We start from the raw sequence: 27,818 nt of genomic DNA, 5'->3' as shown, positions 1-27,818 counted from the left end.
TCTGATCACTAGATGTCATTTTAGTTCTTATTCCATGTCAAGCTGACATCAGGCTTTAATATCTCTAGACTCTAGCCTAATTCTTATCCATTCAGCAATATTAATAGATTCCCAAACGATGTGGGATGTTATGAGGTGATCGTATGTTTGCCACAGCACGCACACACACTTTTCATTTCATTATGACGTGACGCATAGCAACTCCACTGAAATGACTGACTGCTGTGTCCTTCCCCTTTTTAACAAGCTCATGTCTCAAGTGGAAGTATGTGACGTTCACACACATTTGTGACACACAGGAAAAAATGTACTGTTTGTGGAAAGCCCACCGATGGCATCACTAGTAAAAGAAGCCATTATGAATCTCACAAGACAAAAATGAACTGCAAAGACAACAGGGCTTGCGTTCTTTTTTGCTCTCTGGGTCCCAAGGCAATAAAAAATGACAGAGAATGGTTACATAATAATTGTGCTATGTTTGGCCTCCCCTCCAACCCCCCAGCTGAAATAGAAATATGAGAATCTAGTCTGGAGTGGAGCCTCTGACACGCATGGTTTTTGGCCCTGGTGTGAATACTATAATGTATAATGCTTTTCTGAAAAAAGCTTCATTTGCTGAATAGGTCCTAGCAATATCAAGATCTTTTCAGTATATTCTCCATACTGGGCTCTTTGTGCACTACAAATCAGTGAATATTTATTTTGTTAAACCTGTACCAAAGCGTGGCCAGCAGCTATAGGCTAAATGTGTTTTATGCTTACAACAGATAGGCCTACTTAATATTACATTTGTATATGTGATGTTTTGTTTACATTTGTATGTTTGTATCTGTCAGTGTAACCCAATACATTGGCATATTCGTTTTGTTGACAAAATACTCCAAATAATGAAAACAGCCCATTCATTTGCCACAAGATTTTTCAGGATCTTTAAAATCTGTGGCGATTGGAAGCGTCATTTCAGCAAGCCCCACCCCCTGACGTAAAGTACGTTTTTTAACCCTCTATGAATATTCATTCCAGACCAATGAGGTTTTGTTGCTGTCTACTATCACGGTGTATGGCTGTGTATGCAGTTAGCTAACGCGTGTTTGTAGCAGAAATGTGAGAAAGATGGCGACGTTGAAAGAGGAACAGTCTTACGGGCTATCTTGTGGTAGACTGAGCAATGGCAGCAACACCTCGATATTTCACGTCAAACTCACTGACAGCGCGCTAAGAGCCATCGAAAGCTATCAAAGTAGCAAGGTAAATGACAGACTGATTTCATTAAGACTGGTTGTGTCTAACTATTTCCACATGAAAAAGCAGTTTATTGAGTAACAAGTAGCTAGTAGCTACTGGTACTTTGAACTGTCAATGTCTCATGGAAATATACATGTAATTTCTTCCTCGTGTTAAATGTTATTTAAATGCTATCAGGGAGAGTAAAGAACTAGAAAGATAATCCTCATTGAGCGAGTGAGCGAGTGCGCGGACCTATGAAGAAGTTTAAATGCCTGTTCTAAAACATGTTCGAGAGTCTGTCTCAATAGGTGACGATTACATCTTTTATCAGAGAGACCCACTGGGTGTACTGCGCGTTTTTATCTCCAGTAACATTATTATAATCAGCAGTAGGCTAAGTAATGCCACTGTAGTTGAACTCTTTCAATGTCTGGCACTTTAGTAATGCATATATTTCAAGTGTCTGGTTAAGTATCAGAAAAGTCATACCTCCATTTATATAGTCTGTTTAACGTTTGTTTATTTATTTATTTATTTATGTATGTATGTATGTATGTATGTATGTATGAATGTATGTTGTGAAAATTGTAGCCTCTCTAACCGATATAGGCATGCAATACTTCGTTGTTGGTGTCATGGATTGTGTTTTCATGAACTGTGTCCTCGCTCCTGCAACAGGTTGGCTCTCTTCCAAGTAGTTAACATGTTACCTCAACTATGCTCCCATGAGCAGTCAGTGTTTGTGGTCGCAGCAAACTAGTTGTGTAAACCACTGTGGCCTGTTTTAAACTCAGCGCGGAACTTAATTGGATTGACAAAGTAAGAATAGTCCAGACAGAGGTAAAGATATTTAGAATAGGCCTAACTGCAAAAATAACTGTGTCCCGGTGTCTGTACATTTGTGCGTATGCAGTCATGATTAAGTAATCAGACAACGGTTTGACTATTTTTAAAACCTTTGTTTACACAGTAAATCAGTGGGCTTTGTTTACCTTTGTGTACATGTGTTTGGGGGGATGGTGAATGCATGAGTGAGCGAACGAGTGCTTTTATGCGCTCGTGTGTGTGTGTCTGTGTGTGTGTGTGTGTGTGTGAGTAAGTGAGGAACTTCATCATGTGAATATCCTGGTGACATTTCACGATGCGCTGTGGCTGGCTGAATGTCATCCCATGAGCCAGAGGAGGTGTGGAGGGAGCACTCTCTGTGCTCTCTGGTGCATATGATTGTTCTCCACCCTGTGGGTGAACAGAGAACTGGGCTGGGATGGAGGAGGAGGGGACAGGCAAAACCAACCAACCACCCCCTCACACACACATACACACACACACACTAGCCCATACACACTAGCACACACACACACACGTATACATACTAACACACACACACACACACTCCATCCTTTCCTGTCATCCCAGTGATGTAATTGGGGAGCTGTTCTGTGATGACTCACATCCTTCATACGGTGCCAGTGACGCTCATTTAGAGAAGCAGAGGAGCTCCAAACTACCTTTGGAGTATGTCTGCGGTATCGTTCAGCAAACATTTAACCTTCCTGCAGTCAGAGGCCTCTGGTAGTTTTTGGACATGTAGGCTATATTAATGGCATTCGTACTGGTTGGCTGAGTCCTGATTACTGTTGACAGAGGTACAATTGTGATAATGACTGCTAGGAAAAACAGACTGTTGCCTAGGGGCTTTATTGTACAGTGGGACCATTCAGTTTCTCACCCCTCTCTGACCTATGTTGAGTAACACTCAAGTTATGGTCACATTCGGTTGCTTTAACCACTCATTTGGCCTGCGTACTTGTTATCCTGGCCTGAACCCTAACAAGTAGCAGATAGAGAGACCGTAGCTCAGACCTTGTTGAAATTGAGATTGAGCTACTGTAAGCCAAATGTTAATCCTGAGGTTGTGGTTCCATGTTGTCCCAAACAGAACAATATGTAGCTGTCAAAAACAACTTGATTTTCATATAGAGTGGTATCAATACTACAATATGGCACACTAGTCACTCACCTATTTAGAGCTGTATCCTAGTAATAACAAATTGGCTTCAATGAGTGGAATAAGATAAGATCAGATAATACTTTATTGTCTGTTACACAAAGGTTACAAAAATGTTCTTTGACAAGGCTCCAGTCACAAAGAAACATTCACACAGACATATACAAACAGGACATGGGGTGTTGAGTTATCAACTGAGTGTGGTGTTCATTTTGTGCTGTTCAGTATGGCTATTGCAGATGGGATGAAGGATTTCTTGTAGATGTTTTTATGGGCCAGTGGTATGGTAGTAGCTGGAAGGAGTGATGGATGGGGTGAGAGGGGTGATCAGGTTGGCTTTCCTGATCACAGAGTAGCTGTACAGCTCAGATGGGGGGAGCCAGTTATTTTGGCAGCATGGTTCACTATACGTGACAGTCTTGTTTTGTGTTTGATGGTGAGTTAGTTGTACCAGGAAGAGATCTTGAAAGTGAGAACTAATTCAATGAGGGAGCGGTAAACCAAGTTTAACACATCCTTGCTGACCTGAAAAGTTCTACAATTTCTGAGCAGATGGAGAAGTTGTTGTGCTTTTTGTATGTTGTGTCTGTGTGTTGTGAGAAGGACAGGGAATTGTCTATTTCTGTGCCCAGGTACCTGAATACTTGCACTTGTTCCACTGGCTGACCCTGGATGCTAAGTGACTGAAGACCCCCACACTATTGGATATGACTTGGCCAAATGACTATGCTAGCTGGGTGTGAAAGAGCTTGTCGGCCTATGTGGTTCTCCTCCTCAGATACAGGGTGTGAGTGACGGCGCTGGTTGCCCAGAGATTAAGTCCGTCTCTCTGGATTTAGCGGCATGAGCGCTGGGAGAGAGTGTGGGCCGTGACGATTCAGTGCTTTGGAGGGGGAAGGAAGTTTGAAAGCTGCAGACGACTTACTTCTGCTCCCGTTTCCTCGTTTCAGGCAGCGTCACGGCCGCAGCCTGCGCTACGGGGGCTAAGATGCTGAGCATGAGTTTGCTCTCATTCTCCCTCTCTCTCTCTCTCTCTCTCTCTCTCTCTCTCTCTCTCTCTCTCAGCCTGAAAGAGAGAAACCACATCCTCCCAGCTCACCACAGAGCCTCTCGCTCTCTTTGCCTCTTCCTCAGCTGACTTAAGTCCAGTTTCTGTGAAATTTATGGGGAATTCCTTTTTGAAAGGCTTTTTCCTATTTCCGACAAAGCCAGGTTTGTCCCCGTTGCATTCTTTCTTCAGTTCAGGGAGTGATGTTGGAGCAGCTGAATCATCCATTTTCTCAAGCGTTGCCTGACACACAATATTGCAGTTGAACTTCTAAAGAAAAGGGTGTTCCCCAGTGTTCTCAGGTTGTGTCATGGGTGGATTCAGACCTTGCAGTTTGCAAAGAGTATCTGCCACCTATACCTAGAGGTGTGGAAGAGAGTGAGAAATGCATTATAGCTTGGAAACTAGACGTGTTATCAATTTACTTAAAGCAACACCAAAGAGTTTTTTGTACTTTAAAATAATGTTTCCAAAATCGTTTCAGTGGTTCATCAACTTGTAACAGGGTGAACGGCACTTCTGCATTCGCTTTGCGGCCCTCTATTGGCTATAACCGCATTATGTAAGTTTGCCAGATCGGCTAGCGGATCTGTAGTTCGATGGAATTAGGTGCTGGATAAACAAATAGCCTGCGTGCGACAGAGGGAAAGTGCTTTGGTGTTGCTTTACCTCTGGCAGATCTGTAAGGCCTCTCCCATTCTGAAAGATTTCTACCTGGCCAAAAACCAGCCAAGCCAGTCCCAAGCTTTTTCTAATGCACAGGCATTGTATGATGACAGACAGAGGAGAGATGTTGAGGCACTTTTGTAAGCAGCTAATGGCTGCCGTTGATCAAGTATTAAACAACCAGGATGGTGTATCTTCTTTAAAAGAACAAACAACTGCACTTAAAATCTTCATTGACAAGATGTCCTTGCTGCATTTCTGACACGATTCAGAAAATGTTATGTAATGCCTTAAGTTTAATTTACTTGGTTGGAAATGTAAAAAGAACTGAAGAGTTCAGACCAGTCCTCAATTAGCACTAGTCAAGCTGGCTGCTAACATTGCTTTACAGCATCTTAAATGGCTGACGGCTGACTCACTGAAAGTTTCCTTTCTCTGTTGATTTGTCTGCATGTCTAGTGTTTTTCCGTGTCAGTGTTTGTGGATCGCTTTGAAGTGCAGTGATCTACCATTTGTCTCTCTAATAAACTGTTCTACAGAGCATGTGCTTTGAACCCCACCATCAAAGAGGTTTGAACTGATGAGTGAAATTCTAGGGCCAATTAGTTAGCCATGTTTTGAGATGTGTCTGGCTGACCCACACCGCCATTGATGGTCTGGTGTGTGACCGTGTTGTCCAGAGCTACCTCAATGGATTCGATGGAACTGTTGCATAACTGCTGTCTCCTAGCAACACCAGTGGTGTGTCCTGAAAGGGATCTGAGAAGGGCAAGGCTGATGTCACAAGTAGGTTAGAAGGGCCAACGTTGCACGTGATAACGTGATATCATAACAGCCTGTAATATTTGACCCTAGGCTTCATCTACCATCAAATGTTTAAATATTTGATGGCTGTGGAGCAGTTGATATTTGAGGCAGACACACTGGCTGCAGTAGCAGCTCTCCATTGTGAGGTGTGGATGGGCTGGGGTAGGAATTTTGGTGCCAAATGTTTTGGCTGCATCAGAGTTGCTCGATGTTTCTGACTCATTAACCAGCAACCAAGTAAGCACAACTGCAAGGCACAAGTCTGTGGAGTCACAGCATGCAATATGACAGACTCAAAATATCTGACATTGCCTGTTCTCGCTGAACTTTAGTCTAGTCACCCTGGTCTTCTGAGGACTTGTCCTGGCTTCAGTGCAAACTCTTAGGCAAGCAGTGTTAAGCTAACTCATATCCACTCCTTGGATTGGAAGCTTCAGCATACCTTTTTTATAGTGCATTGGAATATGACACTATTCACTGGAATTAGGCGTCTTCATTTAGCCTGGCGGGCCATCCTATATCATTGGTTCGATGCCAGACTATACATTTCATTCACCTCGCTTAATCCAAGGGGCGGGCAGAGAATTGTCTTTCAAACTGCCTAGGCATGCAATAGGCCAGCTTACGACCATATCATTATCCGATTCGGCAAACGGCAAATACATCCTTCTTCGAAAAGGAATGACTTAAGTGCATTGTGTTGCTCAACTTTCAAAGAAAAGCACAAGTCCAACTTCTCCAAAGTTGACGCCAACGCCGATTCAAACAACCGCACTTCGTTCGCCATAGCCACCTTCCTTGTTGTTCACCGTCGCAGGACTGTCGTTATCCTGTTAAGCCCGCTAACAAAATAGAGCACTGTGATTGAATAACATCCACGGTGTTAGCCAATAGAAATCCCTATGGTTTGATACTAGACGTACAGGCTGATCAAATTAATTTGCCGCCGCTAGGGTGCGTCTAGATTTCTAGGCTAGTCTTCATTTGTTTTCAAAACCACATCTCTGAATGTGAAACTTTAAACCAGCTAAGCCTGTTTGACAGAAGCTGTGGCCCGTGCAGACAGTACTGCCTTGATGCAACCGAATGCACTCATGGACGCTGTCTGTCTCGCACTGTTGAAGAAGCCAGAGTGTGGTCATATTGCGTTGTGCTTGACTAATTCTGAACCTCAATGAGTGGGGGAAATAAAAGGTTTTCTTGAGCTCTATTAACCATGAAAAGAGGAAGTTATAGCAGCCTAACATGCAAAGAATCATTATTATGGTAAACAGGTGTCAGAATCAGGTAGGTATTGTTATCAGTTATCTAAATCCTACACGAGTAGTTCAAGTGATATTTTACAGGTTGTGATTTGAAGCATGTTTATAGCTCTGAGCATGCCTAGAACCTCATGTGATGAGCAAATTGGAACACTTCGCTGAATTGGCTGACTCTGCTAGACTTGGCCACTCGGTGTGGAGAGATTGAGCTTAGGTGACCATCACATGCCGATCAGGGGTTCGACTCGAGCCGTCCCGGAAAAGCCCTGCAATATGAGACAGAAACGTTAGCCCTGTCATGCACCTGTCTGCAGTGCTCCAGTGGTGAGCAGCGGCCTCCATACATACACACACACACACACACACACACACACACACACACACACACACACACACACACACCCATATACTCTCTTTACCCGATCACTGGTCATCTGTAAGAGGCCGGCTGGGGATTGAGAAGCAGAGCTTGTCTATTCCTGTCTGCTCCTGCAGCCTGACCATACTCCAAGCTGATCACAAAGTGTTGATATCAGCAACACAGGGCATCACAAGCCAAATACACCAATTGTGCGTGCGTGTGCGCATGCTTGTAGTCAGGAGGTTCCATGCACTACTCCCATCATGCACCTCATAGCTGCGCTGATGTTGCCGTTGCTGAAGCGATGGCATGCGACAGCGCTCTTGCACATGGTCGAGGTCAGACCACAATGATTGTGCTGCTGCTCCATTGCTTCTTAAGCAAGTTTCAACCAAACTCTCACCCAAAATTGGTTTTGAAGATGTGCCTCAGAGCAGAGGTTATTCCCCTGTAGGCTTAGAAAAGGAAAAATAATCTAAGAAGGTGGTAGTTGAAGAAATGCTTCTGTAGATTAGCGACCAGCGAGGTTGGGAACTGATTTTGTCTGGTACAACCAGAGTAAGGTTGTTTTGGCTTAATACTGACATACACTGTTTCTAGTCTCACATGTATTCCTAGAGTTCTGCTTGACAAACCTGTGACCGTGGTAATAAAAACTCTGCTGGCTGACAGGGCTTTCTGTGGTTTTTAGGATGGTGGCCTCTTCAGAATAAAGGCAGAGTGAAAGTTGTGTTTTTTTATGTTGTAGTGTGTGGGCAGTTCTCTCAGTGTGAGCTAATGCCTCTCACATTTCCCTATGAAAAAGCAAAGGTACAATGATTTCAGTGTTTTTACATCTTTAATCAACGCCTCATAAAATCTCAAGAAATAGCCCTAAGGTAATTTGAGTACCATTCCTGTGCTTGGATTATGGGTTATGCTTGGATTTGGAGATTTTACTGTAAATGTAAGACAATGCCTCCCAAAAATGAGGTTTTAACAATAAAGTGTGTGTGTCTGTGTGTACGTGCGTGCACACCTATTTCATAGCCAATACCAGTACAGGTGAGTCTTTTTTTTCAAGGGAGCCCTGGGCTCGCAAAGTAAAAAGAGTAGCCTACACTGAGAACAACAACAACAGAAAAGTATACAACAATGACAGGATGGGACAAACAGAATACAATATGACAAGTTCAGACACAGCAAACAATAGGATAAATAACAAAAGGGGCTACATTTAACAAAAGGCAAATACTTATATAGACGAAAGGAGAGAGGGTTATTGGAAACGGGTACAGTGATCTAGTAGATCTAGTCTAGAAGTAATTGTTAAAAATGTCCAAATGGAAGGAAAATGAAGAGTTTGTGTCAGTTGTGGTACAGAGAGGCCAAGCCAGGCCATGTTCATGTCCATGGCTTTAAATAGCTTTACAAGAGCCTCCTCCCTCAACGTCCATGGGAATCCCATCTCTTCATTCCTCAGGGGTTTACTCTAAAGCATTTGCTATTACTTCAGTGAATGTACCTGTGTGTGTGCGTGTGTGCACCTGTGTGTGTGAGTTTTGCTACAGATAGATCCACAAAAGGAGTGATTATAAACCATCATTGGTATGACAACAATCCCTGTTGATTTGGGATTATAATTTGTCTTGAGTTTCAGAATGCCTTTTGGTTATCAGCCTCTCTGTCCACTGGCTCAAAGCTAGCTGTGATGGTTCAAATAAATCTCTTTTCAGGCCTTTGACCTAGACCTACCTGTTGCTATCGAACCAGAAATGTATATGATAATGATTACGTTATGCTTGATCTTCCCTCTCAAGAACTTCACATGATCACAACTTATTCAGAGTGACTTATGAATTAGCTACCTCTGGTCCCATGTGGTGGCCCAGATCCCTCACTAACACAACCCCCATGGATGAGCAGTTTCCAAACTTGAGCCCGTTGTCTGTCGGTGATTTTTAAAATATATATATATATATATTTTTTGCAAGGGTAGAGGACAGAGAATCTCATCTGTTTAGTGTTGCTTCTCTTCTAGCAGCCGTTTCCTTTTTTAAAAGAAATGTACATTACTGAATGCTTGTTTCCCCCTTTCTTTCTATTGTCTCTCTATCCCTTTCTTTCTCTCATGGATTCTCTCCTCCCTTTTTTCCAGGGGTCAACTGCACATCCTTCCATTCGTTTTACCGGAAACCAAGGGGTAAGAACACTCTTCATATTACTAAAATCATGCCGCTGTGTCCATGGTTCAGTTCCCCTGGTTCAGTTATTGAAGTGAGGGGTGAGGAGAGTGGAATGGGGAATCTAAAAGGGGAAAGAATCATTTCAGGGTTCTGGGAAAAAACATTTCTCTCATTTTTTTAAAAGCCTTGAAAACTTGAAATAACCTTTTTAGGTTCCTCATTTCATAGAATTGCTTCTTCATGAGAACGAAGGAGGAAAAAGGAAATATAGCTGCAAGCAGCAACGAGGGGGCCAAGCAGATAGGCCGGAGTAACCATGGCAACGATATGCTGTTAGCTCAATGCTGCAATCAGACGTATGGCCATAAGCTGTCAAAGCAAGTTTCACGTCTAGCACGTCAAAAGTTACAAGGCAAAATGCATTTTTGCTAATCGCAGTGACCCTAGAGGTCAAAGGTCACAACATTTCTTCGGCATTCACCTGATGGGGTCATGAGTCCATGTACCAAGTTTGGTTTTGATACATGCAACGATTGCTGAGATTTGAGCTCACTTCCTGTTTGGCGGCTTCGCCACAAATTTCAATTGGATGTGACGGGCGAATGCTTCTATCAATACACTTTTTAACCAAGTGCCATGAAATCCGGTGAAATCCTGCTTAGACAGACAGACAGATATTACACCAAAAACATGGCCTTCTTGAGGGAGATAATTAGGCTAGGAGTCTGTTGGGCACCAAGATGAGCTTATCAATTTATTCAGCCCCATTTCATTGTGCTGATATCAGCTTTGCGTTAGCTTAGAAACTGACAGGTGCCTAGCCTAGGCTGTGTCTAGGCTGTGTGTGTGTGTGTGTGTGCTATGATTTTGTGATTTCGATGGCTGACACATACATAGACTGCTATCTGCTTGCATTGCTCTTCTTGTTGGCAACATTTCTTGTTGTTACATATTAGCCAATGGGTTGGGAAATAAGGGGGTTGTGACTCACGTGTGAGTCATGACCAATGTTTTTTGGAGGGGGGTGCCATCCAAAAGTTTAAGAACTTCTGCTCTTCATTCAGATATGATAAACCTTTCCAACAATCTTGGACTGTACCTTGAAGCACAGCCGTGTGTGTCATTGCACATCAGTATTGGTCCCTGCAGTGCTGTGTTGTGACTGTAATGAAATGTAACTTGTCATGTGCTCATAATGTCCTGATCAGTCATCTCTGGGGCATTTTAGCCAGCTTGTTGTAGTTCTGGAAAGGCCTGGTGTCAGTTACTCCCAAGTGTTCCCTCTTGGTGACCCTGCTGCTTACTTATCTTGAGTGTGAAAATGATACTGGGTGACCCCCGGGTGCACTGAAGCACGTCCTTGTGGGAGCCACCAGAGGCATCCAGTTACTCATTTCACACACACACACACAAACTCAAACACACACACACAAACTCAAACACCGTGAGCCAGGGCCTCAAAATATGGAAACCGTTACCGAAAAAGTGGCAAAGGCTACCATACTGTACCTTTTCTGAAAGCCTGGAATCTCAGCTTTTCAATGATGGCCATCTGAGAAGAGTAGCTGTTTTGAGTTATCACACATAATGTAAACTAAGGTTGAGAAAATAATGCGCATAAATCAAGCAGAACACTGACATAGCTGAAAATCTATATTGGACATATTGGAATATTTTATTTTGTTATGTTTGGTATCATTAAAGGGGAGACATTTAAATCCTTTTGGGATCATTTTGGATAAGTACAGCCAACCCTGGAACTCTTCAAACTTTTAATCACACACATTTTCCTGCCATTTCCGCCTAAGTCATCTTTTGTCTTTTAATCCTGTGGCACCAGGGAGCATCAGAGAAACAAAACCCAAACACTGAAATAATGGCATGACCCTAAGGATTCAGAAAATGTATCATTTACCCATATTATCTGATTTGGAGGGGGTGATTTTCAGTCTTATATCAGACATGGCGTTTGAGAAAATAATGCGTATAAATTAAGCAGTGACACTGACATAGCTGAAAATCTAAAAACCTTAACAAATAACAAATGAGACATGGATTCTTATGTTTTAAGGTGTGGTAAACCCAATAATAACATTGCCATTACTGTAAAAGGTCAAGGTCATGACATTTAGGCATGGTCAATGACATTTTAGCACAGATTGCATCATTCAAGGCCAGGGACAATATTGACAGGCTGGAAGAGACACTGACAATCAATGGTATAGCAGTGCAGCCTCGGATGTTCGGTCCTGAACTGCCTAGACCAGCTTGTGATGTGCCCAAGAGCAAACAGAGAACTGTCTCTGTATCTTTGCCAGCTCTGCCAGTGTATGCTGTGGGAACTAGGTGTGGTCCTCCAACTAGATCATATGTTGAGGTCAAGACAGATATCTGTGCTGATGCTTTGAAGAAGAACTTGTTATGGTTGCTATGCAGACTGCACTCAATTGTGGCAGACTGCCACAAATCAAAGCGTTCCTAGCTGGACAGGTTACAACATCTTATCATCAAACTCTGTGGATGTTATTCCCAGTGTTGTCAGCTATCGGCCAACCATCAATGCCCCAGACACCCAGATAGCAACTGTTCATGAGATTCTCCTTCAAAGTAAAAAAAAAATCATGACTTCCTTACACATCAACAACATGTCAGTTGCCTTTGATCAGGCTCCCTACTGTGGGCACATAGAGACAGGTTTCCCAACATTGTGCCAAGACTTGGAGTCTTTCACACCATCTCTATGTTCTTGGGTGTGATTGGGAAGCGCTTCCAGGCTGCAGGCCTAAGGGACATATGCATTGAATCTGGAGCTGTGGCTGAGGGATCTGTCAGTGGTGTTTTGGATGGCCATAAGTACAAAATCATGTATGAAGCCCTCCTGAGGCTAGTCTGGAATTAGTTTTCCCAGTGGCTCACAGAGAACCATCCTGATGCCCACGATCTCCTAGATATCCTGCCCCTAGAGTGTCTTTTCTGAGGGTATATCATCAACCACTGTAGAAGAATCACTTGACCGTACAGTCTTTCAGAAAGGTCCATCAGTACTTCTATGAATTCCTGCAGCATCTCAGGTCTCAGCAAGGTCCACTGGCCAGCTTCTGGATGTCATATATTGACATGGTTGAGGTTGTACTAAACCTTGTGAGGGCATCACGTGAATGAAACTGGGCATTGCACATGGCTAGCATTCGATCAATCATCCCCTGGACCTTTGCCTATGATAAGCCGTGGGGCAGCCGTGGCCTACTGGTTAGCGCTTCGGACTTGTAACTGGAGGGTTGCCAGTTCGAACCCCAACCAGTAGGCACGGCTGAAGTGCCCTTCAGTATCAATGCACCAAACCCCTCACTGCTCCCCGAGTGCCGCTGTTGTAGCAGGCAGCTCACTGCGCTGGGATTAGTGTGTGTGCTTCACCTCACTGTGTGCTCACTGTGTGCTGAGTGTGTTTCTCTAATTCACAGATTGGGATAAATGCAGAGACCAAATTTCCCTCACGGGATCAAAAGAGTATATGTACTTATACTTATACTTAATCTGAATTATGCAAGGTCACTCACTGCTTACTACTCAGAGATGAGCCATATTGAACATGAGAAACCAGATCTGTACATGTTTCTCTGTGAAGGTGGCTTTTCGGCACAGCTGAGTGCAACAAACACATTTGGCAGGGTTCCGATTGACCAGACCCTAGAGGAAACTGTCAATCGGGACACTCAGACAGCTGGAGGCACAAAAGGATTTAGCTTGAACCCAGCAGCTGTCTCAAGATATTACCTTACTGGTAAGTACAAAAGCACTTACCTGTCTATATTGAAAAGCTCCCTGGGACTCCAACAAAGTGACTGTTTTCACAAGGACCTTGGACAAAGCAAAATTGGCAAAGACGAAGAACACATTACAAGCACTGTGGATCTGTTCCATTTGCAGGTGGTGAGTCCCTTGTTTCTCTGTCTACTAGAAGTACAGCACCAGCAGATGTTGCAGAAGACCTTCTGAATTCACACACCATTGGCAAGAATGCCTACAGAACCTTCTCTGCTGAGCGTGTTGAGAGTAATCCTCCTGCAAAGCAGTTCCATGCACCACTCTCCAAGATGAAACTGAAAACGTTCTCCTTAATGCAGGGAAAGGCAAAGACATGCAAAACTGGGAATAAAGAAGTTATCCTCAAAGCTGATAATCGAATATTCAATCGAAGACTTGCAAATCCTCACTTGCCAAGCAACTGCTCAAGTTCCCATGTGTTGCTGAATCATTGCCATTAAATTCCACCTGCGTAATAGATGGCATGGCACTTGTTCAGAAGCTGAACTGTGATGGCAAGACATTTGCTGATATTGCAGACTATGCCTTTGTAAGGCCCGTCTTTTCCTCAAACCTTTTGCATTTCTAAAGAATGCCTTTTGCATTCAATTTACATGTGTGGATACCTGTGTTTGATCTGTATTGCCTTAGCTGGCCATGGCCAAATATCCCCAACACCCGCTCATGCATAAAGTGACATTTGCTCCTTGTTCTGGCCCTTCTACTGAGAGGGTAACTCAGTCCTGGGCCTACTTGATGTCTTATGGTGAGATAGGCCAACCTCATTATCATACAGTATTGCTCTGTAAATATGTGTTGTGAATAATACATTCATGTTTGGTCTTGAATTAATACTTGTTATGTGGGCAACAGTCTGATCATGATTTCGTTACAATTAAATGTATCTCTGTATCTCTCTCTATATAGTTGTAGACTAAGAATTACACTGTAGCATAAAGTTATGATATCCACCTGGGCCACACCCATCCACCTCAGACAACAAAGTCTGATGAGTCGGGGGTGGCCCAAGTGAATGATAAAAGTTAAAAGGAAATTCTTCTTTCCCATCTTGGTGCTTTTTTCCCCCATCTCCTCTTCTTTTCCCATCTTCTCTTCTTTTCCATCTTGGACCTCTTCTCTGGGTCTCTCTCTTTTTCCCCCTTTCTCTCCCTCTCCCTTTCTCTCTCTCCCCCTCTCTCTCTCTGTCCCTCTTTCTCTCTCCCCCTTTCTCTATCTCTGGGTGTGTATTGTTTTATCTGGTGTATCTGTTGTCAAGTTTACCTCTGTGAATTGGTAGTTTTCTTTGTTACCATTTGCTACTTTGTTACAGTAGACCATGTGAGTTTACTTGTACATTCAACTGAAGTGATATTGGTTACTTTTACCTTTAAGGCTTAATGTCTAATAAATTGTTAATTTGCCTACCAATAGTATATCTTCAATTCTCGTAGTGTGCCATGCCATTCTCCTCCATAGCTGATAAACTAGTTAGGCTACTTGGTAATTGATTGGTGATACAAATTATTAATCAAATGGAGTCAGATTAACGAGTATGTAATAACATCATTGCCACCATTACCACACCTTAAGACATAAGAAACTATGTCTCATTTGTTATTTGTTATACCGTTTTTAGATTTTCAGCTATGTCAGTGTTCTGCTTAATTTATACACATTATTTTCTCAAACGCCATGTCTGATAAAAGACTGAAAATCACCCCCTCCAAATCAGATAATATGGGTAACTGATACATTTTCTGAATCCTTAGGGTGCCAGTATTTCAGTGTTTGGATTTTGTTTCTCTGATGCTCCCTGGTGCCACAGGATTAAAAGACAAAAGATGAAATGGCAGGAAAATGTGTGTGATTAAAAGTTTGAAGAGCTCCAGGGTTGACTGTACTTATCCAAAATGTTCAATATAGATGTTCAGCTATGTCAGTGTACTGCTTGATTTATACGCATTATTTTCTCAACCTTAGTTTACACTATGTGTGATAACTCAAAACAGCTACTCTTGTCAGATGGCCATCATACATCATTGAAAAGCTGAGATTCCAGGCTTTCAGAAAAGGTATGGTAGCCTTTGCCACTTTTTCGGTAACAACCAACCCTTCTGGCTCACGGACTAATAGTGTCACAGTGCCGTGTGACTGGCTGGCCACATTTGTGTGAAATAATCCGTGTATGATTCTGTCCGGCCTAAACCCAATTATTTTATTTAATTGCAGAAAATCTCCATACCTTGTGGCCAGACCTCGGAAGACTATGTGACGTTCACCTTCTACCTGTCCCACGTGGGGCGGGACAACCCTCAGGGAAGCTTTGACTGCATCCAGCAGTATGCCACATGGTGAGGGGGGGAAACAGAAAGCGTGCATCTGGATTGGCTGCTTTTCTTGTCATCACCTGATCAGTCTGTTATCAAGTCATCCAGTCAGTCTGTACTTCACGTGACTTCTGTACTCTTCAAGTCAGACACACACACACACACACACACACACAGTCATAAACACTCATCGTCAAGGCCACTTGTGTTATTGATAAATCATTGACCAAAAGCTTTGCAAACAGAAACAGTGCTGTACAGGATGCTTTGGATATGTGCCACTGTCAGCTGTAGCGTTGCAACCATAAACACAGGCGCTGTCCTCGCAGCCAGATCTGCCCGCCAGATAGCAGAGAAAACACGACCGCCCCCGCACACTACGCTAGCCGCCTACACCATTTCAGCCCTGCTAACGTTAGTTACGCTTCCAGCCTGTGTGAACAGCATTCTGTGACGTGGTACCGGCTGTGATGGAGTGTCTTTAAAAAGCATCTGGGCACTTTCCATTCATCCCGCTATTTAGCAAAATGCTTGGAGAAAAACATACATTCCTTTGGAGTACATCAATCCAAATATTTTCGTTCTCATAATCCACTTCATGCCGAATAATCCGATGGTAAACACTGGGAATGCAGGCATTTGAAAATGTGAAGGGCCTATTGATGAATAACACTGCCTGCATATACCCATCATCTGCTTCATATAATCTGATGGTATACACCGCCTGTATGAGAATCGTCCTGTTTATGTAGATTGTAGACCTATAAAGGCTTATTAAGTGATATTCATATTCATATATCCATATACCTTGTTGTCTTTTTTTAGTAAAACCATAAAGGGGCATTCACACCAAGAACGATACCGATAACAATAACTATAACCATAACGATAAAAGTGTCCACACTGACCAACGATAAGTAAAGTCTCTCCTTGTGTTAATGAATGTGATGGCTAAAATGTGATGGGTTCTGATTGGCTATTAGCTTTTTATTGTTCTCAAAATCGCTCTGAAAGTGATCCCCAACGGTATTGTTCTTCATGTCGTTATCGTTATAGTTTATGTGTGAACGTAGTCATTCATATTAACAAGAACGATATTTGTTTATAGTTATCGTTCTTGGTGTGAACGGCCCTTAAGACTGTGTGCCCTTTGCAGTGATGGAGCTGTTGAGCTTGACTGCCGGGGCGTGATCCAGGACAAGATTACGGTGAACGCGACGGACGACTCCTACCAAAAGGCCCGGCAGAACATGGCCCAGGTGGAGGAGGAGACGCGGCGCCGAGGCGCCATCGTCATCAAGCAGGGCCGATACATGAGTAAGAGACGCGGTCCTGTCCACTCATCCACACATAGAAGGGGACAGCTTACTGACACTACAGACACAGCAGACGCAGCTCCTCCCTTACACGTCTGTGATGGATTGGGTTGCGTTCGTGTCTGTATTGTTGCTGTTTGTTCAGTTGTGTCTGTGGTGCGTCTGTATTTTTGCTGTTTGTTTACTTGTGTGTCTGTGGTGCGTCTGTGTTATTGCTGTTTGTTTGTTTGTGTCTGTGTTGCTTTGCGTCTCTATTGCGTTTGAGTTCTGTCTGTTTCACGGTATATTTCCTTCAGTCTGTTTCTGTGTTCTTATATCTCTGTGTCGCATTGTTTTGTGTCGTGTCTGTGTTATGTCTACCTCTTTGTGTTGTGTCTGTGTTTCCACACTGTGTTGTGTGTTGCTGCTGCACTATGTTGTACTGTGTCTGAGTTGCTTGTGTTTCCTGGGTTGTTGTAGCTTAACGAGAGTCTCAGTCTGTCCCCTTGATCTGTGGCAGCTTCCAGCCTTGTGCCTCTTTGTGGCTGCAGTGTTGTAATCTGAACCTGTGGCCTACCAGACAGCAGATGGAGTGGTGTGTGTGTGTGTGTGTGTGTGTGTGTGTGGGCACAAGTGTGTGCAAAATTGGGTCTGACTGTGTGCCAGGGCCAGTCTGTCCCTGGAAGCCATTTCCTGTCAGAGGCATTTGTTATGGAAAGGCCAGAACAAACCAGCACTGTCCTCCTGGGGCTGTCAACAAGAGCGTACCTACTGTTAATTTTCAGTCGCTTTTAGTCATCATGTCTCCAATCTTCTTTTCACATAGTGTGGACAAAAAAAGTAACCCGTGGCTAATTAAATGCTCACTGGCTTACTGTCTGAATTCTGCTGGTTAGGAGCTTGTTTGTGGTTCAGCTTTGCTGTGTGTGCGTTTGTGTGTTCCATGTTGCATATAGGTTAGATTCTGTTAGTGAGATGTGGTGGATTGTTGCTGGATGGTGCTCTTTGGATGTATGCATGTGCATAATGTTTTTTAGCCTTTAATCCAAGCCACGTGTAACATCTAAAGTGTGTGTCTCTACATAGGCAAAAGAGTCCAAATCCGTAAGCCGCCAGCCGGCCTAACTGATGTGGTGGCCCCTTCCCGACGCGTGTCTCGGCCTGTTCTCATCTCCAGCAGCAGCAGCAGCAGCCCAGTCTGGGTCTGCTGCAGCAGCAGCAGCAGCAGCAGCAGCAGCAGCAGCAGCAGCAGCAGCAGCAGCAGCAGCAGCAGCAGCAGCAGCAGCAGCAGCAGCAGCAGCAGCAGCAGCAGCAGCAGCAGCAGCAGCAGCAGCAGCAGCAGCAGCAGCAGCAGCAGCAGCAGCAGCAGCAGCAGCAGCAGCAGCAGCAGCAGCAGCAGCAGCAGCAGCAGCAGCAGCAGCAGCAGCAGCAGCAGCAGCAGCAGCAGCAGCAGCAGCAGCAGCAGCAGCAGCAGCAGCAGCAGCAGCAGCAGCAGCAGCAGCAGCAGCAGCAGCAGCAGCAGCAGCAGCAGCAGCAGCAGCAGCAGCAGCAGCAGCAGCAGCAGCAGCAGCAGCAGCAGCAGCAGCAGCAGCAGCAGCAGCAGCAGCAGCAGCAGCAGCAGCAGCAGCAGCAGCAGCAGCAGCAGCAGCAGCAGCAGCAGCAGCAGCAGCAGCAGCAGCAGCAGCAGCAGCAGCAGCAGCAGCAGCAGCAGCAGCAGCAGCAGCAGCAGCAGCAGCAGCAGCAGCAGCAGCAGCAGCAGCAGCAGCAGCAGCAGCAGCAGCAGCAGCAGCAGCAGCAGCAGCAGCAGCAGCAGCAGCAGCAGCAGCAGCAGCAGCAGCAGCAGCAGCAGCAGCAGCAGCAGCAGCAGCAGCAGCAGCAGCAGCAGCAGCAGCAGCAGCAGCAGCAGCAGCAGCAGCAGCAGCAGCAGCAGCAGCAGCAGCAGCAGCAGCAGCAGCAGCAGCAGCAGCAGCAGCAGCAGCAGCAGCAGCAGCAGCAGCAGCAGCAGCAGCAGCAGCAGCAGCAGCAGCAGCAGCAGCAGCAGCAGCAGCAGCAGCAGCAGCAGCAGCAGCAGCAGCAGCAGCAGCAGCAGCAGCAGCAGCAGCAGCAGCAGCAGCAGCAGCAGCAGCAGCAGCAGCAGCAGCAGCAGCAGCAGCAGCAGCAGCAGCAGCAGCAGCAGCAGCAGCAGCAGCAGCAGCAGCAGCAGCAGCAGCATCTGATCAGGCACTGTGGTCCACCAGTAGAGAAAGGCCTCCTGTGCATTCTCAGAACGTTGCATGCTGTATACATGGTGTTAGGATGTTATCTGATGTACAGCACTTTGGTCAGTTTATGCTGTGTTTAAATGTGCTTTATAAATTAAATTAAATTAACTTACTTACTTACTTACTTACTTACTTACTTACTTACTTAGGAAACAGCTGGATACACAATGGAATTTAAAGTACAAATTAAGTTGTATTGGCATTGTCATTCTCCTTGTGTTCCAAGTGTTCTTAATCTTTAAGATCAAAAAATCTATTTGGTATTGTCTTTAGTGTAAAGACACTTACCTAGCGTTTTCTTGTAAGATCATTTTGGCTTGATTTAATAAGAGTTTGACTTATTTTAAAATCTTAGTCTTTAAAGTCAAACTCTTATTAAATTAAGGTAAAATGATTTTATGAGAAAGCGCTAGGTACAATACCAAGTAGATTTTTGATCCTAATATAAGATTAATAACAATTGGTTGGATAAGCAGTTTTTGCAGTGCATATTCCAGTGCAAGTTCCTGTGTCGCAAATGATGACTAACGTTTCCTGACGACTTCTGTGTCGTTGCACACGTACACAGGTGGCTCATCTCAGTGAGAAGGACAACACGTTCACACTCAAGGATGCCCTGCTGAAGGATGTGCGGAAAGACTGGCCAGGCTACTCCGAGGGAGACCGACAGCTCCTCAAGAGGATCCTCATTACCAAGAGCAGGTCAGACTCCCTGGCTGAGATAACGCCTGAAGAGGCTTTCTGCAGAATGCGGCTGCGGCTGCCAGCTAAGCACCTGGGGGTTTGGGTGTGTGTTGTCTGTGTGTGTCAGGATGTCAGGTGCCTGGAGAGGGGTGTGTGGAAACTTTTTTATTATTATTATTATTATTTTCTCTAAATTCCATGCCATATGATCTGTTGTTGAGACACTGTGGAATTTGAAGTCAAAGTTGCTCAATACTTTAACCATGGAACTTTTGTAATTCTATGGATTCAACAGTCTGCAGCAGCAATTTTTCTCATTGTGAGTGTGTTGACATAAGAGATCAAATGGCCAAACAGAGTGAATCACAGCAGAATTGGTGATAAAATCAACTGGCTCACAACTGTCATCTTTTCGATAGCACCCTCCTAGGGTACAACTTCCTATGAAGGGCTTCCACTGCCATGGGAAACCTGGAGAAAAATATAAATTCCCAAAGCAGAAACAATTGTTTTTCTATTAATGCTGTGATCACTGAGCTGTTGCATTCTTGCAGTCTTTTCTATGCGATTTCAGATCCACAAAACTGTAGTGTTAAAGGAATTATCCGGAGTAAAATGCACTTTAGATTGGCGACGAAATTGTGAATTTCCAGAGCGTGTTACTCCACACTCGGCAATCGACTCCTACGGACTTTCCCCTAAAGACGCCATCTGCAGCAGCAACATTTACGGAAAGGTACTGGCTTGATGAAATTCATTCTGGACTCTCTATCCGACCACATAAAGAACTCGGGAGACTTCGGTTTGGCTTTAGGGACCCTCTACTCACTACCACGTAAGTGTAATGTTGTTTGGAACTGTAGAAGAGGTATAAAAATAGCGTTTTGTAGGGCGAAATGACTTGCCCTGGTCACTTCCAGGCTAACGAAGTTTTTGACTAAAAACGGTAAAATCGAACTTTCTCAAAACACATCCGAATGACATGATTTTGATGTCAACTCAACGTATGTACTCCCAATCATCCGTAAATTGATCTAAAGTGCATTTTACTCCGGATAATTCCTTTAAGTAGTTTTCTCTCCGACTCTGAAGTAGCTAAGGTCTTACAGTCACATAATGCTGCATTCAGGCAGGTCATGAGCTTCTTTTTAAAAATAGGCCTTAGATATGTTTGATTAGATGCAGTAACTGAGTATGTGTGAATAGTCTGAATGACTGGTGGTATGTTGCAATGTCAGTGAGGTAGCATTGCTCTGTTGTGGACCATCTACTGTCACACACACACGGTGGAAATCAGTAAATCACTCACTAAAGCATAGCTGGTGATGCAACTCTCACACGAGCACATGTTCACATGTTCAGCCATGTGTGCTGTTTCTGTGCCCACAGTATCACTTGGCCTCTGATCCGAGATCAGATTCCCTCTCCCTAACGCCCCTCAGCCACAGCGCTATCACCTCCACGGCCACACTGATCTGCTCTCAGCAGTGGAGGACACAAGCTCCTTGAGCCGTTGCTGTCTGGCAGACGGCCAGGCCTTCTTCCTGCCAGCTTTGTGTGTGTGTGTGTGTGTGAGAGAGTGTGTGTAGAAGTCTGAGTTTGATTTTGTGTGTGTGAGAGAGGGCGAGAGGGAAAGAGAGCGACAGAGTCTGAGTTTGTTTATGTGTGTGTAAGTCTGTGTGTGTGTGTGTGTGTGTGTGTGTGTGTGTGTGTGTGTTCATTAGTCACTGCTGTTATAGTGAGAGATGACCGTGCGTGTGAGCTTGTGCACGCCGAAATGTTCCGGTCAGGCAGGACGAGGTGAGCTGTTACGGGAAAGCTGAAAGAGGGCTGCCTCTGCCTCTACCTCTGACTCTGACATAGCCTCTGCCACTTCCCAAACCACAGCTCTAGATCAAAGATCAGCACGTCATAAAATCAACACTGGCCTGCATCCAGAGAGGGTTCACAGGAAATGAGTTGAAACTAAAGGTGTTTTTTTTGTTTGTTTTTTTTTTCTTTTCATGTGTATTTGCTTGTTTGGGTTGGTTACCATCATTGTGTGGATGGTTGATGAACACAACTGAAATCTGGAAGTTTAATTGTGTCACTGATCATGACCACTACTCAGACATTATGAAAATACAGTAGACAAATCTCTCTCTGATCTGCTCTGTCACATTCATTGAGTGAATGAGCAATGGGAGTGTTTTGAAACTCTGCCTCTTTGTTCATGTGTGCAACAGGAAGTTGGGTCAGGTCCAGAATCTTCGGTCATCACCGGCGACAGTGGAAGTAACAAGGAGCCCACAAAGGGAGCAGGCTAGCTCATCACCCTCACAGGTGGGCGCACCTCACCTACTCATGGTCGCTCATGGTCTCTCATCCCTCTTTCTCTCACTCTGAGGTTCATTTTTCTCTCTCTCTCTCTCTCTCTCTCTCTCTCATTTTGTCTCTGCCATCTCTGGATCTACAACCATCTGTTTATCTTTCTTCGTCTCTCTCTCTCTCTCTCTCTTCTCTCTCTCTCTCTCTCTCTCTCTCTCTATCTATCTATCTTCTCTGTCTCCCTTGCTCTGTGCCCTTTAACTGCCCACTGTTTGTTTACCAGAGAGAGAGTATAGCAGAGAAAATGATATGTTAGTCAAACCAGGTCATGACCGTCACTGACCACATTGTGTTATTTTATTTCCATGACCTCACTTCCTGTACCCTCTGAATATCCCTCTATGCAGAAACGGCCATTGCCTGACTACATTGACCCTTTAGCCAATAAGAAGCCCCGGATCTCCCACCTCCTGAATCGCGCTCAAGTGAATGGCGGGCTGTTGCGGGAGAGAGAGGCCAGCCCCGTTTCCACGACGACGGAGCCCTGTGTCCCCAGTCTAGAGCTCCCGCGCCCGTGCGAGCCTCTGTCAGATGTGAGCAGCGACTCTACGCCCAGCGGCCGAGATGGCGAGGGCTCGGATGCCGTCGCTTCTGCCGTCAGCGCAGCCGACAGACTAGGGCCCACGTTGGCCGTCGGCACGGCGACATGGCCCTCCCTTCCCCCGCCCACACCCTGCCAGCCCGCTGCGGCCACTCCCACCACCGCGCACAAGAGCAAGAGCCGGAAGAAGTCCAAAAAGCACAAAGAAAGGGATCGCGAGATCAGACGCACGAAAGACAGACATGGAGCGAGAGGGAGGGATAGGGAGACAAGTACTGAGGACACAAGGAGCCATGATCAGGGGAGAGGCCCAGGTAAAGGCACAACTGCACAACTTTCCTCCTGAATATACACAGACAGACCTTCCACTATAGGCTCAGTCCAGCCATTTCCTGTCGTGGTTTATGTGGTGGATATTTTCTAAAATAGTTTGTGGTGGTTCAATCAAAATCCCCAGCCTTGTGTGCTTGTATTTTGTGGGTTGTTGGTGATGGCAGCTTCTCAGCAGGCTTGGCTTGATTTATGGCTAGTGGAGTTCTGACTCCACCTTGTGGTGAGATAATGACGAGACAAAAAGACCATCAATCCATAACCATCCTCAGACATTCTAAGACCGCAGTAGTCGTAGTGCTCAAAGTTCTTTTTAGTGTTGTTCAATATAAGTGATTGTTTCTATTTTTTATCCTCTATTAGATGTCAATGGCGCATATGAACACTCAAGTGGTGCCACAGAGATGTTGGACCCAGAAGACTATTTAGAGTAAGGGCCATTTTACTGCCATAAAACCCTTTCCAGTGTTGATGCAGCAAATGCATTTGTGATCAGACCTGCTGAACCAGAAATAATGAAAACATCTGACATTTTGGGTTGAAAGAATGAACAAACAGTTGCTAACATTTGTGTGTGTGTGTGTGTGTGTGTGTGTGGGGGTTGTGTAGGAACTACAAGTCGATTGTTTCCCAGGAGCAGCGTCAGAGGTATAAGAACGACTTCAATGTAGAGTATAATGAGTACCGGGCCCTGCACTCCCGCATCGAGGGGGTGACGCAACAGTTCACCGTGCTGGAGGCCCAACTCAAACAGCTGCAGCAGGGCTCCGACCAGTATCAGGTAAAATCCCATGCCCCCCCCCCGCCGCCGCCGCCAACACTTAATAAATAAATAGGAGGGTGCTGGGAGTTTACCTTGACATATGGGAAAACCAGGAGTGTTGGCAGATACAGTGCATACGAAAAAGTATTCACAGCGCTTCATTTTTTCCACATTTCGTTATGTTACAGCCTTATTCCAAAATGGATTCAATTTATTCTTTTCCTCAAAATTCTACACTCAATACCCCATAATGACAACAAAGTTTTTTTTAAATGTTTGCAAATTTATTAGAAATAAAGAACGAAATTATAATTTGTACATAAGTATTTACACCCTTTGCTCAATACTTTGTTGTGGCACCTTTGGCAGCAATTATAGCTTCAAGTCTTTTGGAAAACGAAGCCACAAGCTTAGTACACCCATCTTTGGCCAGTTTCGCCAATTCCATTTTTACAGAACCTCTTGCACTCCATCAGGTTGGATGGGGAGCGTCGGTACACAGCCATTTTCAGATCCCTCCAGAGATGTTCAGTGGGATTCAAGTTTGGGCTCTGGCTGGGCCACTCTAGGACATTTACAGAGTTGTCTTGAAGCCACTCCTTCGATATCTTGGCTGTGTGCTTAGGGTCGTTGTCTTGTTAAAAGATGAACCATTGCCTTAGTCTGAGGTCAAGAGCACTCTGGGGCAGTTTTCTTCCAGGATGTCTCTGTACATTGCTGCATTCATCTTTCCCTCAAAAAACATCCCCACTGCATGATGCTGCCACCACCATGCCTCACTGTAGGGATGGCATTGGCCAGGTGATGAGCGGTGCCTGGTGTCCTCCAAACATAACACTTGGCATTCACGCCAAAGAGTTTGATCTTTGTCTTATCAGTTTCATCATTTACGAGTTTGTAAGCCATGCGTACATGTAAATTTACGTTTGATTTTCGAGTTACAGGGCCCTGGTGGTTCCAAACTTCTTCCATTTACAGATGATGGAGGCTAGGCCCTGTGCTCATTGGGGCCTTTTAAAGCAGCAGAAATTCTTCTGTACCCTTCCCCAGATCTGCGCCTCGAGATAATCCTGTCTCGGAGGTCTACAGACAATTCCTTTGACTTCATGCTTGTTTTGTGGTCTGACATGCACTGTTAGCTGTGGGACCTATATAGACAGGTGTGTGCTTTTCCAAATCATGTCCAATCAACTGAATTTACCACAGGTGGACTCCAATTAAGCTGTAGAAACATCTCAAGGATGATCAGTGGAAACAGAATGCACCTGAACTCAATTTTGAGCTTGACCGCAAAGGCTATGAATACTTATGTATAAGTGATTTCTTCGTTTTTTAATTTTTTTAAAAATTGCAAATATCTGATTTAGGTTGTCATTATGAAGTATTGTGTGTAGAATGTTGAGGAAAAACATAATTTGGAATAAGGCTGTAACATAACAAATTCAAAATGTGGAAAAAGTGAAGCGCTGTGAATACCGTATTCCCCTTGGGCAATAGCATGATCCAGTCAGCCAATCAGTGTGCCAACAGCAGAGGATCTAGCCCACTGGCCAATCAGTGTGTCAGGATCTGTGTCCTGATCTGACATGCTGCTGTCATCTGATAAATGGTGTGATAAGTGGTGTGAGGACCTGACAAACTCCAGACCACCTGGTATCAGCACTTATGCCATTCCTCACTGTTACCTTTTGAGGGGCACTAGCTGATTGGAATACCTGAGACATTCCCCTGGAGGTTGTTAGTTAGGAATCTGCTGTGGCCCAGAATGGGAATGTTTCCAATGCTTGCATCATACATCCTTGAAAGTGAAGTACATGTATTAAGAGGGAATTTTATAGATAAACACATACAGTACAGGCCAAAAAAAAAAAAAAAAAAAAAAAACACCTTCTCATTCAATGCGTTTCCTTTATTTTCATGACTATTTACATTGTAGATTCATCAAAACTATTAATGAACACATGTGAAATTGTGTACTTAACAAAAAAGCGTGAAATAACTGAAAACATGTCTTTTATTCTATTTTCTTATATTCTAGTAATAAGTTGCTATTTTTTTTTTATTTTTTATTTAATACCATATTCAGCAAGCCATAATTTGACAAATATTCATCTGTGGGCCAAATAACTTTGCATTCAGTCATAGTTTTGATGCCTTCAGTGAGAATCTACAATGTAAATAGTCATGAAAATAAAGAAAACTCATTGAAATGAGAAGGTGTGTCCAAACTTTTGGCCTGTACTGTATATTCATGATCTTCAATGCCTTTAATGTTCGGTTTGACCAAATTTACTAATTTTCCATCTTTGCAGACGATTCACAACCAGATACTTAAAGAGTATCGCAAAATAAAAAAGGTATGCTCAGATTTATCTTTTACAGTTTTTTTTATTTATTTTTTTTTATTTTTTTTACAGTTTTCTTTTCTGCAACTTTTTCATTTCTATAAATATAAATTCTTGAAAATTAATCAGCCCCCTCTGTCTCCTTTTCAGTCTAATCCAAACTACAGTCAGGATAAAAACCGCTGCGAATACCTACACAACAAACTTGCACACATAAAGAAAACCATTGCAGAGTACGATCACAAGCAGATCTAACACATCTGCGGTGGGACATGAGGCAAAAAAAAGACAAGATTCCCAAGGAGCCAAGAAGTGGATAGTCATCCCAGTATTTTGTCCAGGCTTGTCTTGAAATGTTGCTTCTGACGGACTATGTTGGAACACGTGCATTAAAAATTGGGGCCTTTTCTACCCCATGTGAGTTTTTTTTGTTTGTTTAAATAGATGTCCGATGACCCAAAGACAAAAAAAAATCTCTGATGCAATCTTGCTGTTCTCTGACGGTGAAGTGCTGTTGGGTTGGCTACAGAACTGAACTTGGCATTACACTGTTACTCCCTTCTGCTGCATGACCAACTTTTGCTACAGAGATTTCTGGACTGTTCCGTGTCAAATCACAATCAGTGATAGATCCTTGCACATGGATTTTGAGTGCTAGAATAAGAAGCTATTCAGCCAGCCTGTGGTATCAGACTAGGACTACCATGTATTATACGTTCTGTTTTAATTTATTGTTTTGTTGTTTAATGGCAGAATTAATTCTGCAGAAGTGTTCTTTGTTCTCTCATGGGTCTGCACACTTCCCGATTATATTAAAGAAAATTAATCATCTTGGCGGCTTTGATAGATTTCCTGACTTGATGGATGAGACATTTGTTCTGCTTGGACAGCCAGGCCTCCGAGTTTTGTCCAATTCCCCAGCAATAGTTATAAAATATCTATCTATATCAATATCTATACAATAGGACCTTCTGCTGAAATTGATGGCACTCAGACCAAATTACTGTAAACTATCACTGATGACTCAGAAACTGACCCTCTGCTCTTGAGCACAGCTGGTTTTGAAGCATGGGCAATGCAAAGCGTGGTGACATGGAAAACGTTCTGACGTGTATATTTCACATTGGCTGTGATCGTAACATTCCTACGTCCCTTTCTCCATGAAATAATGTATGCTTTCCATCAGAGCATTGGGGTCATAAAGTATCCAGTCAGTCAGATGCAAGCCCTCTATTAACCATCGGCTCTCCAATGTCTCTCCCCTGTGCAGTTTCTCCTGGTGTCCTCTCAAACAAACCATTACAGCATTGAGTCCCATAGAAATTCTATCTTGCCAGTATTATGTCATCTCTGTTGTCAAAACCTTTGTGCCATAACATTAATTCTTTAGTAAGAATTGTTGTGGAACACTTTAAAGTTGATGTTGCTCTTCCTACACTGGCCCCTCTGAAGAGGGGCGTGTTGCATGCTGAGAACCCCCGTTTGAATTACTGGCTCAGTTGTCACGTATGATGAAATTAAACTTTGGCACTTTGGAAACTTTTGTAGTTCTGTGGT

The 27,818-nt window shown here is 44.0% G+C and overlaps 1 protein-coding gene across 1 annotated transcript; it reads left to right on the top strand.

The window, feature by feature from the left end:
- The first annotated feature begins 1,038 nt into the window (after positions 1 to 1,038).
- Positions 1,039 to 27,800, top strand: LOC125301792 (RNA polymerase II elongation factor ELL-like). The gene is made up of 12 exons (XM_048254572.1): positions 1,039 to 1,248; positions 9,517 to 9,561; positions 15,578 to 15,699; positions 16,832 to 16,992; positions 18,057 to 18,172; positions 19,779 to 19,933; positions 22,141 to 22,237; positions 22,630 to 23,137; positions 23,517 to 23,583; positions 23,763 to 23,934; positions 26,229 to 26,273; positions 26,412 to 27,800. Exons 1-12 carry the CDS (start codon positions 1,114 to 1,116, stop codon positions 26,514 to 26,516), a joined length of 1,728 nt encoding a protein of 575 aa, XP_048110529.1. The 5' UTR covers positions 1,039 to 1,113; the 3' UTR covers positions 26,517 to 27,800.
- The last annotated feature ends 18 nt before the right edge of the window (positions 27,801 to 27,818 follow it).

The sequence above is a fragment of the Alosa alosa genome, chromosome 1 (genome assembly GCF_017589495.1).
Source record: "Alosa alosa isolate M-15738 ecotype Scorff River chromosome 1, AALO_Geno_1.1, whole genome shotgun sequence".
Lineage (NCBI taxonomy): Eukaryota > Metazoa > Chordata > Actinopteri > Clupeiformes > Clupeidae > Alosa > Alosa alosa.
Note: the sequence above shows the minus strand (reverse complement) of the source record. Positions and strands in the feature narration are given on the sequence as shown.